Here is a 15203-nt window from a genome sequence, read left to right on the forward strand (position 1 = left end):
GTTACTTGGGGGGAGTGAGGGAGCCAAAAAAGGGAGAGTAAGTACAAGTGAGGCAGTAGGAAAAGACAATCAGAGAGTAAGTATCTAAGCTTAAGAGAAAAGTGCCCAAGTAGGATCAAATTTAAAAGAATTGAATATATAGTAAACACAAGATCATGGAGATTATCAATAGAGAAGTTTACAAAATAGAGAGATACACTACAAACAGACCAGGAAGAGAAGGTTGGGCAGACAGAACTATGTTAAGTACAAAAAGTAGATAAGCAAACGAGTGATAGGAACTAGAAAATATTGAGTCAGGGAGGTTTCCAAACAACAGAATGTACTGAAGGTACAGTTCCTGCCTATTCAGTTCAAAAGACTATGTATTACAGGAGAAAGATCTCAATAGGATAATTCATAATGTAGTTGTTGAAGACCGCAACATCATGCACATTTGAGTGCCTATGTAATTATTTAATCATTTATTCATTCTTTCATTCATTCATTCATCCACCATATTCAAGAAATCTCTTCATACAGGAGAATGTTCAAGAATGAGGAATGAGTCAAAGGATTTATTAACAAAAGAAAAGTAATTGTTAGACAAGTTGCAACAAAGGCACAGCAAAACACATAGTAATCAAGGAAACCATTTATGAGCTCAGTCCAGTTACAGAGCACAATATTATAGAATCTTATTGGTTGTTTTTCTTGGAATGACAGAGAGAAATATCACAAAATGTACTTAGTTTTGGTGTAGGCAACAGACAGCTAAGACCATTGGTGTTTTGTCTCCATGGTTACATAAAATCAATGCAATGTTATGATTGTGGTCTTAACTGGAATAAGCACATAAGCAGCTGTCAGAAACTAAATCTGCAGACAGTCTTAAAAATCTAAATCTGCATCCATACTTAATAAGCCACCTCATAGGGTGTGGAGGATGCTCCCCTAAAAACAGTAAGTGTTAGAGACACAGCATACAGGAAATGCAAGGGACACCCAACATATGATAATCACATCACATTCAGGCAGTTATGCAACCAAGCAAGTCAATCCATCAGATATGCAAAATTCAGGTATTCCCACTCACTGAGTACTTTCACAGATGTGCCGTACTGTGAAAAACTCTAGGAGGCCTAAAAACAGGCAAACCCATATCTGCTGCTGAACATCTTTACTAATGAAGGCATAAATCAGTATTTCACAATGTCGACATCTACACTTGACCAACACACAAGAGCAAAAACTACTGATTCCCTCAGTGCATCAGTGGTTAGTGGATACGAGGAAATTTATCTCTGCAGACTGTAAGCCCTAACATGGTCAGGGAGTCAATTGCATGAATTCATTCTGCAGCTGCAGGACACAATAATATTGCAGTGCAAATGATCAGTTTTCTCATTGATCCATTGCCACCCAATATAAAGGGACATTTTTAAGAATTCTCTAATCTCTTGCTCCTTCCCATCAGACTGGAAGCAGGGACTCATAAAACCATTACCTAAGAACTCTCCAACTATAGACCCATTTGAATACTACCAGCACTATCCAAGCCTTTAGAATATATAGCTTGTGGACAGCTCACTAATTATTTCACATCATATCCCACAACCTTTTAGATAAATACCAGTTTGGTTTTTGGCAAAATCGCAGCATGATGACTGGTCTTATAAAAGTGACTGACAAACTAAAACAAGTCATGGACAAACAGCACCGACTATTATGCGATTTTTAGATTTCAGCAAAGCATTTGACACTGTGGACTCTGACAGTTTACTTGCTAAACTTGAAAGCCTAACTTTTCTTCAACTGCTGTACAATGGTTCCACTCATACATTACATAGTGTAATGATTAGAAGAAAAAGTAAACGAATGCAGTATCAGGAGTCTTGCAAGGATCAGTGTTGGGCCTGCCACTATTCTCATTATATGTTAATGGCATCTCAGCTGTTCTCTCCCACTGTAAATATAAAAACCATCAGGTCAATCCTCCTTTCCTCTGTTGAGCAATTTGTTTTATTTGCTATTACACACTCTCAGTATTTGTAATTCCAAAATTCATGAGACAAGAGAAGGCAGAACCATACCGTGAATAAAAATTTGGTAATGATACCCTAAAAAATGTGGCTCTTTTAGATGTGTTTTAGCAGTAAATAGACCAAACATACCATGGCAAAAATTTGGAGAAGTTTCAAATTGCGGTTTGAATGTCAAATTAATGTTACACACTTGTTCCATGATTTTTATCACATATATTTTCAAATATCTCAAAGCATATGACAAGCCATTGTTTCTGCATCTACATATATACTCAATAAGCCACTGTGCAGTTCGTGGTGGAGGGTTTTTGTCCCTATATTATTAGTTTTCTGCCATGTTCCACTTGCATACCGAGTGAGGCAAAAATGACTGTCTATATGTCTCTGTATATGCCCTAATCTCTCATCTTATTCTCATAACCTCTACCCAAGATATATGATGGTGGCAGCATAATGAACAAACAGTCTTCTTCGAATATATGTTCTCTAAATCTGTAAGAAAAATAAAACATGTCAAATACAGCGATATCTCCACACCAATATTTAAAAGTCTCAGTATAATGCCCTTTAATTGTTTACATAACTATGAAGCACTATTCTTCACAAAAAAGCCCCTTAAAAGACAAAAAAAGTCTTGAAGCATAACTGTGATTTTCTCTCTTATGACACTACACAGAGGTATAATCTATATATCAATATAGCAAGCATAAACATTTGGAGAGCAGGAGTGTGTTATGCTGTATTACGCTCCATAAGCAATTGCCATCCTGTTTGTAACAGATACCAAATTTAAATTTATTGTTTCCAAGTTTTGGAACACCATAAAATTAATATAACTGATCAAATATTCTTAACCATACTGTTCTTTCTATCATCTTATTTGTTTTGATAGATATGATACCAAATTGCAATATGTATTGAATTATTTTTTCAAAACCATAGTATGTATAAATTGTATTTACTGTAGCAAACCTGACTGGTCCCAAATCACAATTTACGGGACCAATAAAAAAATACTCACGGCCATTTCAACCGCATATTTTATATTGCATCTATATGCAGTTTAATCCTTACAGTCATATTCCAGAATCATTTCATTAAGAGACAAATACTGAAATAACTGAAATGTCAGCTTGCATGGCACTTTGTAAGCACACAGTCACAGTGTTTGTAAACTGAAAACACCATCATAATCACCATCCTCTTCATAATAAATATAAATAATAATACTAATACTAATAATAATAATAATTTTGATGATGATGATGATGATGGTGATGATGATGATAATAAATTTTAATTGCAGTTAATTTTTAACAATTTTTGTTCAGAATATCAAATCAAAATTTTGTATTTTACAGCTCTACTTCTTCACAGTTGAATTTGGTTTGTGTAAGCAAGATGGTCAACTGAGAGTATATGGAGCTGGACTTTTGTCATCTGTTGCTGAGCTTCGCCATGCTGTCACAGCAACAGAGAAAATAAAACGCTTTAATCCAGATGTGACCTGTCACGAAGAGTGTATCATTACTGCATTCCAGAATGCTTATTACTACACAGATTCATTCGAGGAAGCAAAGGAGAAAATGAGGTGACAATTACAACTCAATATATCAATTTTTTATGAATTTATGGGTACATAAGATATGGGACAAGATAGTTAAGGAATGTTACAATGGACATAAGTTTTTTGATGAGGTTATGGGTACAAATTTCACAGTTAAATGACATGAAACAATTCATAATTGTGATACATTACACTTGTTGGCCTATGCTCTTAAAAGTTATTTATATACACTCCAGCACAAAAAAGAGGTGTAGAAAAGTGTACTAAGGGACGAACCACTCCCAAAGTGTACATGTGTTTCCAATATGAAACAGTACAATATACAATGAAGCACCAAAGAAACTGCTATAGGCATGAGTATTCAAATACAGAGATATGTAAACAAGCAGAATATGGCATTGCATTCAGCAACACCTATATAAGACAACAAGTGTCTGGCGCAGTTGCTAGATCAGTTACTGCTGCTACAATGGCATGTTAGCAAGATTTAAGTGAGTTTGAACGTGGTGTTAAAGTTGGCACACGAGTGATGGGGCTCAGCATCTCTGAGGTAGCAATGAAGTGGGAATTTTCCCATACAACCATTTCACCAGCGTACCGTGAATATCACGAATCTGGTAAAACATCAAATCTCTGACATCTCTGCAGCCAGAAAAAGATCCTGCAATAACAGGACCAATGATGACTGAAGAGAATTGTTCAAAGTGACAGAAGTGTAACCCTTCTGCAAATTGCTAGAGATTTCAATGCTGGGCTATCAAGTATCAGCGTGCGAACCATTCAATGAAACATCATCGGTATGGGATGTTGGAGCCAGAGGCCTACTCATGTACCCTTGATCACTGTATGACACAAAACTTTACACCTCACCTGGGCCCATCAACATCGACATTGGCCCAGAGAGCATCCCAGAGAGCTAAAACACTAAGAAGAATCGCTTCTCGGCTTTTGGCAAGATCAATGTGTAGTATTTGTGGCCCTTAAAAGGGCCGTTTATTGACAACTGCTTTCAATGATTATATAGAGTACAATCACCCACAATGCGACAATCTTCCAAAGAAGAAGGACCACTAGCCTTCACCCATAAGTGAACGCTACAATCATAATTTATATTACAACGTCTACGGGCAAGACAAAGACAAACTCCCGTGCGGAAATAGGTAGGAACCCTCACTAGCAATAATAATCTCAGAAACAGGTATAGTACGGTAAGCTAAGATTTCCCGACTTTCAAAGGATTCCAAACCGGCTCTTCCTGCATTATTACAAGCAACGAAAGCTACAGTTAGCCATCCGTTACCCAAACTGGAAGAAGAAGAAACTTTCATTGAAGAAAAATTAAACCTCGCACCACAAAATAAAGTAGGTCCATGAATAAGAACAAATTGAGTAGTTTTACCAACTCCTCTTATTCATGTTGCTTATTCAGACAAGTCTCATTTCAAATTGTATTGAGCAGATGGACTTGTACAGATATGGAGACAACTTCATGAATCCATGGATCCTCTGCATGTTAGCATGGGACTGCTCAAGCTGGTGAAGGCTCTGTAACAGTGTGGTGCATGTCCAGTTTGAGTGATATGGGACTGCTGATACATCTAGTTTCAACTCTGACAGGTGACACGTAGTAAGCATCCTGTCTGATCATCTGCATCCATTCATGCGCACTGTGCATTCTGACGGACTTGGGCAATTCCAGCATGACAGTATGACATGCCAAAATTCCAGAATTGGTACAGATTAGCTCCAGGAACACCCTTCAGAGTTTAAACACTTCCAAAATCCCCAGATCTGAACATTATTGAGCAAATCTGGGATGCCTTCCAACCTGCTGTTCAGAAGAGATCTCCATCCCCTCATATTCTTACAGATTTATGGACAGTCCAGCAGGATTCATGATGTCAATTCCCTCCAGCACTACTAGAGACATTAGTCGAGTTCATACCACATCGTGTTGCAGCATTTCTGCGTGCTCACGGGGGCCCTACACAATATTAAGCAGATGTATCAGTTTCTCTGGTTCTTCAGTGTAGCTGGCACATATACTGTTGAAGTGATTATGTATGCAATCATACATAATGTAGTTCTTTGAAACAATATACTAAAGCCAATCCAATTGAGCAAATTTCTAATTAAGTACCATCATGAAAATGTAATTTAAGAGTTCATGGTGCAATTGCCACTTAGAGATCTTAGCTGCAAAGACTGGTCTATTACAATATACTATTTACCCTATATAATAATAATAATTTCCTCAAATGCATAAAAATATATGCCTCACCTATCTCGTATTGCTATTTTTCTAAGGTGCTATTTCTTTCAGATATACTGAAACATTATCTTCATAACAAATTAATATTCTCTCATTCTTATTTACTTATCTGTGTTTTTATTTTTTGTCAGGGAAGGTGGAAGGATTGGCTTCCTTAATGGAACTGAATTGTTCCTTACAAACAAATCTCTTCATATAAAATAATCTCTTCCATTCTATACCATCATTGTACCAATAAAATGTTTAAAATAATTTAAAGTAGTTTGGTGGTTTGCAATTAAAACTTGGGTCTCTACACAAGAAGCAAAGAATCATTTATGTACAGGATTGGAAAGAACAATTTGCAAAGGATAGAGTGCTACTACTCACAACATAGAAGAGGCAGGCAGGCAGGCAAAATGGAAGTACTACAAATATTTCAGCTTTCAGATAGGAAAATGCAGTAGAGTGTAGACAGTGGCTGTGTGTATGATTTTTCTACTTATGAAGAAGGACTTTCTCTGAAAGTCAAAATACGAGGGCCGTTCAGAAAGTAACCTCTGGTTGATTTAAAAAAATACACCAAGTTAAATAAAAATATTTTAATATATACATCTTACAACTACATCTTTGCACTATTTTTCTACATAGTCTCCATAGCGATTGAGGCACTTATCGTATCTCTTCACAAGCTTTGAAATTCCTTCTGCATAAAAATCACCCGCTTGTGCCTGGAGCCAGCCTGTGACCGCATCTTTGAGCTCTTCGTCGTCATCAAACCGCTGTGACCCGAGCCATTTCTTCAAATGCATGAAGAGGTGATAATCACTTGGCGCCAGGTCTGGGCTGTAAGGTGGATGGTTGATAACGTCCCACTTGAAGGACTCAAGAAGGGCCGTTGTTCTGCGAGCAGAGTGAGGACGGGCGTTATCGTGCAAAAAAACGATACCGGAAGTCAGCATACCACGGCGTTTGTTCTGTATAGCCCGTCGTAACTTTTTTATTGTTTCACAGTACACGTCTTGATTAATGGTCGTACCACGTTCCATGAATTCAACCAACAACACCCCTTTGGCATCCCAAAACACCGTTGCCATCAGTTTTCTGGCAGAAAAATCTTGCGAGGCTTTTCTTGGTTTGGTAGGCGAATTTGAATGTGCCCACATCTTTGATTGTTCTTTTGTCTCAGGGTTCACGTACTTAATCCAGGTTTCGTCACCGGTCACGATTCTGTTTAACAATGGTTCTCCTTCGTCCTCATAACGTGACAGAAAGTCTAATGCAGAGGCCATTCTTTGAGTTTTGTGGTGGTCGGTAAGAATTTTGGGCACCCATCATGCACAGAACTTATGGTAACCCAATCTTGCTGTCACTATCTCGTACAAGAGAGTCTTAGAAATCTGTGGATAACCAGTAGACAACTCCGACATTGAGAAACGTCAATTTTCACGAACTTTTGCATCAACTGTCTGAACGAGTTCGTCAGTCACCAATGATGGTCTACCACTCCTCTCTTCATCATGAACGTTTTCTCGTCCACTTTTAAATAAACGTACCCATTCACGGACAACTCCTTCACTCATAACTCTTGGTCCATACACGGCACAAAGCTCACGATGAATAGCTGCTGCAGAATATCCTTTGGCTGTAAAAAACCTTATGACAGCACGCACTTCACATTTGGCGGGGTTTTCTATTGCAGCACACATATCAAACTGCCACAAAAACTAAACTAGTGCAGGTACGACGTTCACTCGACCACGGCTTGATGCCGACTGACCTGTTGAGTGCGTGAACGCACAGATGGCGTCGCTACTCCCCCCACAACCCGCACTGTGACCAATCGGAGGTTACTTTCTGAACCGCCCTCGTATTTCTAGTATTCTTTTTCAATATTTTGACAAGACAGGTTGCTACACACTTTATAGTGGAGATGTTGCCTTGCTGATAGGCATGACAAAAAGACTGCTAAACAAGTGAGCTTTAGGCCAAAAGGCCTTCTTCTAAAGTAAACACACACACACATTCACACAAGCACAACTCACACACATATGGCAACTGGCTCTGGCTGCTGTGGCTGGACTGCAAGCTACTGCGCATTAAATTAGGGTGGTGCAGGTAAGGAGGAGGGTGGAGAGCGGAGCGGAAGGGATAGCAGGGTAGGGGTAGGGGATGGTAAAGTGCTACTTGTGGGAGCATACAGGGAAGTCGTGGGGACGGGGTAGGGCAGCTATGTGCATTGGCAGATTGATGGGGAGAGGGGGGGGGGGGGGGAGTGAAAAAGGAAAAGAACTACTGTGAGTACATTGTTGGAATAGAAGACTGTGTAGTGCTATTCCATCAACACACGCACTGTCTCTTTAGTGTTCTCCTCTTCCGCTCCCACCAACCCCTAACCTCGTGACTACAGCTAATTGCCCTACGATGTCCCCACTACATCCCTGTACGCTCCAACAAGCAGCACTTTATTCTGTCCCCAACCTCTATCCTGCTATCCCTCCCCCTCCCCACTACAGCCTTCCCCTTACCCCTAACTCCGTGCACAGTTGCTCAGAGTCTGGCCTTGGCACCCAGTGGTAATGCGGGTGTGAGTTGTGCCTGTGTGAACGTGTGTATGTTGTCTAGATTGGAAGAAGGTCTTTTGGCCAAAAGCTCACTTGTTTGGCAGTCTTTTTGTTGTGCCTGCCTGCCACTCAACATCTCCACTATATGGTGAGTAGCAATCTACCCTTTTCATAATATTTTCATTATTCCATCCTGGCTTTTCCATTGTTTGATTGAGCATTATCTTTCATTATACTGTTTGCGACTCAGTGCCTCTTCAATGTGGTGAGTAGCAGTCCGCCCTTTCCACATAGGTGTTTCCATTGCAGAATGGAAAAATTAAAAAACAAAAAAAACAACAACAACTCAACAAAACAATTACATACATACAACAAGAAACTTAGAAATTAAATATGTAACCAACAGTTTTCTGGTATGCATCACTCAGTGTTTAAGAGAATTGAAAAAAAAAGAAACTGTAGAAAAGGAGAGTATGTGCTTTTGAAATAAGTCATGGCAGGCAATGTTTTCTGTGTTGCCACAGATGACAGCAACCAGCTGACTTGACAGTTTCTTTAAGGATCATATCAGGTTATAAGCAGATCAAAATGTTGTCCTCTTACTTGTTGGCTTTATAAAATACAGTTAACATTGCATTATTTTTACTCAATTGAGGAAATACATCACAGATGGTGTATTCAAAGCATAAGGTTATAGGCATATGCTAAATTAAACACATTTGGCTTTCTCTGTTGGTTTCAGTAATCAAGGTACTAACAAAGTTTGCAAAACTGGCAAAAAACAAACAATGCATCCATTTTTGGGGTAATTACAAAGTTATTATAGGTAATTGGAAGTCAAACAATCTTATTTACTTAACTTTGTGCTAGTTGATGTAGAAATTCTTCATTGGGTGTTCATCTAAATCGATGATTCTGCTTGCTGCAAGCATATTGGGCTGTTGCTTGGAGATATGTATTCCAAAATGATACTATGGACCAGGAAACAAAAAGCTTCTTTTTTATCAATTTTATCTTTTTTGATGATTATTAGAGACAGTAAGTACTATATTAATAATATATCATTAGAGTCATTAACTAATTAGTTTAATTTTTTTGTATTGTGTTCTTCCATATTTCACAAAAAATGAGGTGTTTTGAGTTGTTGCATTACACTATCAAACAGGCAATGTGTGTAGCCCTCAGTAATGAGTAAAGCAAAATCTTATTGAAAGACCTCTCACCAAATCCAAAGAAATTCTGGTCATACATTCAGGCTATCACTGGCAGCATAGTTAGTGTCCAAACACTCACAGATGATACAGGAACAGGAAGCAGAAATGCTGAAATCTATTTTCAAATGTTCATTAACAAAGAAGGATCCACCTGTACTGGCCCAGGTTAATTCTTGCACCACTGCAAAGATGAGTTCGTGTCCATGAAGTTTAGAAACAGTTTTAAGTGAGGAGTCCAGATAAGAACTTTGAAGACAAGATTATATTAATACAGCACACACGAAGGGATTTAAGCAATCATTCTTCCTGCATTCTGTACAGGAATGGAAAAGAAATAAATCCTAATATGTGCTACAATGGGAAGCACCTACTGCCATGCACTTCATATTCGTTTGTAGAACGTGAGTGTAGATAGATTGAGATATAGTTTTATACTGTATGGCCCATTCTTGCAAATGAAATGTTTTCACCTTGAAATTGCCACATTTATACCACAAAGAGAATTTTACATATTCATTTACAACATAAGCAATATCCTTGAAAAAGAGAAAACAATTCTTCACACATTACATATTGTTTCATCCTTATTGTCTCTTATCTTACACATGTTGTATTCTGTAAGACAGCATACTTTTCTTGTGAAGAATTCTATATCTTAACTTTTCTAATTCTTTCTTGTTGGTATTTCAGAGCATATGCTAGTCACATTCAGCGGCCATTTGGTGTTCGTTATAATCCGTACACACAAAGTGTTGAAGTGTTAAGCAGTGCACAGAAGATAGCTGCACTGGTATCAGAACTCCGTGGTGACCTCTGCATTGTCAGCAATGCACTTAAGAAGATACACGAACAAGATGAAACTGTAGATGTTGAGAGTATTACAAATCTATTGCAGTCTGGCATAAACATAGAAGACAAGAAAGATGATGATATTAAAACTGAACCAAATTAAGTTACTTAATAGCTTACATGGCACATTCATAATTCTCTGTAAATGCAAAAAAAGCTATTTTTTTAGTTAATCTAGCATAAAAGATATTTATTTAACACTTTTTCATTTGCTGTATAAAAAGTGGTAATTTGTGTATAATTACCAAATAATTGCTCACCATTCATGTCTGTTGCAAGAAACATGTTTGTATTAACTAGAGCATTCCCATGAACATGTCACCCCAGAAACATTGCTTACTACCTGTATTTAGCTGAGTAAAAGTTACATGTCTTTAACTTGAGTTTTATTTCCTTACTGCAAATACTGTTTTCTCAACTACTTTGCAGTCTTTATGATCTGATACATATAGGGCCACATGGAATTTAATTATAGATTATTTCAGTGTATTACAATACGTATCTAAATCGTTTACAAGCTCTCAATTTTGTTTTTGTTTTTATTGTTTTATGGACATTGTTCAGTAGTGGACTGCATTCAGGCACCATGATTCAATGCTATCACTAAAAGTTCTCTCTTTTGAAGTTTCTTAATTACTTCTGCTGAAAAACTCTGTTTTCTGTTGGTGTCTGAATCACTTTCCACTGTGCCCAGAATTTATTCTGTTCAGTTAAAAAATTATGACTGAATACCAAAAAAATGCACATTGTCCATATGCTGCTTTTATTTATAATGTTGTTAGTACTTTGTTGGGACATGTGTAAAAAAAAAACTGATGATGATATGTGCATACACATGTCACTGTCTCCCTTCACATCTCAGCACAGTGTGATATTATTACATACTATTTTAATTATGAAGCGTCAGATTAGACTGTATTGTGTACTAATACACTATAACAACCATGCTTTCGATTTAATCCTTCTGATAATGTGATGATTCACCAGCATATATGGCTGTCATTTTCAAAGAATCATCCTCCATTGCTTTTGTTGGACTGAACTTTCACAGCTTTCCTGGTCATTACTGGCATGCCTTCCCACTTTCAAGCTGCAGTCATCATTCTTTGTAAGAAAAAAATCCAAAATCTGCTTAGCCAGTGGCTTTCCTCTTTCTTGTTGAAATTATTATTGTGATTAAAGATCTTGATGGATTCTTGAAAAGAACAGCTATGGTAATTCCCTTCCAAAGACATCAGTCAACATGGGCTCATATGGGGCAAATTTTTCCTCCTTTCTCAGCCTGCAATCTCATTTATGTTATTAGATTCTGACAATAATGGATCATCCTGTCATTTCAGTATAAACTTTGTTACAAGTGCATGCTATTCAGGAAACCCTTGGCACTATGAGTGTGTTTCAATTTTCTTTGGCCAAACTCAGACACACTCTGTATATTGTCATCTTTGTTGTTGTTGTTGTTGTCTTCAGTTCACAGACTGTTTTGGTGCAACTCTCCATTTTAGATTACCTGTGGAAGCCGCTTCATCTGCGACCTATTGCTACAACCTATATCCATTCTAAATTGCTCATTGTAGTCCTCCTTCATTGTTCTCTACAATTTTACCACCCACACTTCCCATCATTACCAAACTGACTATTCCTTGATTTTTTGAGATGTGTTCTACCAAATTATCCCTTCTTTTAGTCAAGGCGTGCCACAAATTTTCCACTAAAGCCTTTATCCTCTTGTAACCTAAATTGTTTATCATCTATGTATCACTTCTGTACAAGGCTACACCTTGAAGAAACGGCTTCAGATATATATTTTGCTATTGTCAACCTGTATTTTATGTCCTCTCTACTTCAGCCATCAACAGCTATTTCGCTGCCCAAACAGCAAAACTCATCTATTGCTTTCAGTGTCTAATGTCCTAATGTAATTCCCTTATGGTCATCTGATCTGATTTGATTCACTTACACTATCCTTATTTTACTTTTGTTGATATCCATCTCACGACCTCTTTTCAGCACACTAACCATTCCATTCAACTGATTCTTAAAGTCCAATGCCATCTGACACAATTACGAAGTTATCAGCTAACTTTACAATTTTTATTTCTGCTCCATGATCTTTAACTCTTTTTCCAAACTTTTCTTTGCTTTCCTTTACTGCTTGCTCAGTGTACAGATTAATGTCAGGGAGAAGCTACAATCCTGTGTCACTTCCTCCCCCACTGCAGCTTCCCTTTCATGTCCTCGAACTCTTATAACTGCTTTCTGGTTTCTGTACAAGTTGTAGGTAACCTACGGTTCCCTGTATTCTTTACCTGATACCATCAGACCTTCAAAGAGTGTATTCTAATCAAAACTGAGAGAAGCTTTTTTTACATCTACAAATGCTACAAATATAGGCTTGCTTTCTTCAACCAAACTCCTAAGACAAGTCGTAGGCTCAGTATTGTCTTGCACATCCATACATTTCTCCAGAACAAACCTTTCTTCCCCTATGTCAGTTTCTACCAGTATTCGTATTCTCATGTAAATAATTGTCAGTAGTTTGAGGCAGTGACTTATTAAGCAGATGGTTCAGTAGTATTCACAACTGTCAACACCTGACTTCTTCATATTTTGAATTATTACATTCTTCACCAAGTCTGAGGGTATTTCACCTGTTTCATGCACCTCTCATTCTAGGTTGAATATTTTTGACCTGGCCAGTTCCCCCAAAGATCTCAATAATTCTGACTGAATGCCATCTACTCCATGTGCCTTTTTTTGATTTGGGTATATCAGTTCACTGTGAAATTCTTTTTGCAGTATCATCTAATTCTTCTTTCCTTTTTATAATACTGTCTTCAAGTGTCTTTCTCTTGTATAAACCTTCTATATGTTCCATCCATTATCCAACCTTCCCTTCTTTGCTGAGTATGGCATCTGGATTTTAATACTCATACAGGTTTTTTAAATGATGTAATGTTGCTTTTAGCTGTTATTGCTTTTATTTTACTATTGAAATTTTTGGGATTTGTCCCATTTTCAAGCATAAAATGAGTGACATGTAGGCTGATGTTTTCAGAGATCAACCTGTGTGTCATATGTTTGAAACCTGCACAAATGCCAAAATTGCAATACTAAAATAAAATAACAGCAGCCAAAAGCAACATCACATTTGTGCACACAGCATGTACCTTCCTTCTGGTCTTGCATATTGTCTTTATGCTATGTTTTTGGAGTGTATGGTCAATTCTGTCTGTCACTTTGTAGAAGTATGGTAGAATGAACATGTACAGAATTTCTTCTTTAAAAGTGTAATTTTGCTGGGTGCTGGGCTTTGTTTCACTTTCGGTGTTGTTTGTGGAATAATCATTGCCCCTCAGAATATAGTCCAATGTCAAATCTCACATTTATAATTTCTACATTTTAACAAATACTGTGACTACTTATACTGTGACTACATAATGATGTTATTGACAAATAGTGGCAGACAGCAGCCTGATGTTCCCACAATGAGGGGATGCTTCCCACCATTTTTACTAGTTACCTTCCCTTGGTCAGTTTATTCTATCACAGGCAAGCCTTACAGCATTTTCTTGTCAAGCCAAAGAAAATTACTTCTCTTCACTACTTTAAAGCAAAATAATCAAAGAACCATAGAAATTTTTTTCTTCTTAAAGTAAAGTGACAATTTGTTACAGTTAAAAAAATGGGTAGTTGTATTGAAATAGAAATAGATGACAACATTATAATGAAAGATACAAGGGTGATAATGCTACAGATACTTGGAAATTTTATGTTACCAACTGTTTGGGACTTCTGATTTTACCTGTGTTTCACCATTATGGTTTGCGACCTCTTTCATACTAATTTACACTTACTGCACATGTTAGATCACTTGAACCCTTTCAAGATGGTGCCCGAGTCTCACTTGAAAGTGTTAATATTTTATTAGCTGCAATGACATTGCGATAATGTACACACACAAATTTCAATTTGTGCTATATTTGGCTTTATTTATTCAATAGTGTAACTACTATACTTTTAGCTCACACTATTTTTAATCTTAAACTACAAGAATACAGAAGATCTGGCTGGCAGCATCTAACTTCAAAAGTCAAAATTACTGATAGAAACACTTAAAAGTAGAAAGTACTATTCCTAGCTTTCAGAACCAGTAAGTACCTTCTTCCGGAGCAAAGAGGGATCGGTTGACAATAGGTGGATCCTTCTCAACTCAAGTACTGAGAAACATGCCCCTCCTTTCTGACCTTCCCCAACAATTCCCCATTCTGCCGCTGAGAAAGGACCACACAAATTTTGAAAGTTAGGAATAGCACTTTCTATTTTTATGTATTTCCATTGTCAATACTAGGAATTTCATTCACTGAAGGTAAGTAATGGTCAGCAATTCTGCCTCCTCGCAACTTTGACAGTTTTTTCAAATGAAATTTCCCATATTTAGTCTTACACTCTCACTGTCATCAAACATTTATGTCACTGAATAAACTAGTATACAGTCAAAAGTTACACAACACTTGCATTTATTTGACTTGATTGCCTGTTTAAGAAATAATTATGTTTGATCATTATTATTAATTGTGATAATGTACATCAGGAGTCACAGCATTATCAGCAGAATAATTATGCAGTGAGGCAAGGGAAGAAGTTATTATCCCTAAACAGGAAGACACTGACAGTAACTTTATAAACAGCTTTTACATAAAAGAATGAGATAAAGGAAAAAGGTTGCGAGTT

General features: G+C 37.3%; 1 protein-coding gene across 1 annotated transcript in view; it reads left to right on the forward strand.

Moving 5' to 3' along the window:
- Window positions 1–10813, forward strand: part of LOC126259312 (tryptophan 5-hydroxylase 1) — a 279275-nt gene extending 268462 nt beyond the window's left edge. The window contains exons 11-12 of the mRNA XM_049955989.1: window positions 3386–3615; window positions 10311–10813. Of these exons, the coding sequence (XP_049811946.1) occupies window positions 3386–3615; window positions 10311–10572 (492 nt within the window). The 3' untranslated portion in view covers window positions 10573–10813. The remainder of the gene's footprint in view (window positions 1–3385; window positions 3616–10310) is intronic.
- Window positions 10814–15203: the final 4390 nt, after the last annotated feature.

The sequence above is a fragment of the Schistocerca nitens genome, chromosome 5 (assembly GCF_023898315.1).
Source record: "Schistocerca nitens isolate TAMUIC-IGC-003100 chromosome 5, iqSchNite1.1, whole genome shotgun sequence".
In the NCBI taxonomy this organism is placed as follows: domain Eukaryota; kingdom Metazoa; phylum Arthropoda; class Insecta; order Orthoptera; family Acrididae; genus Schistocerca; species Schistocerca nitens.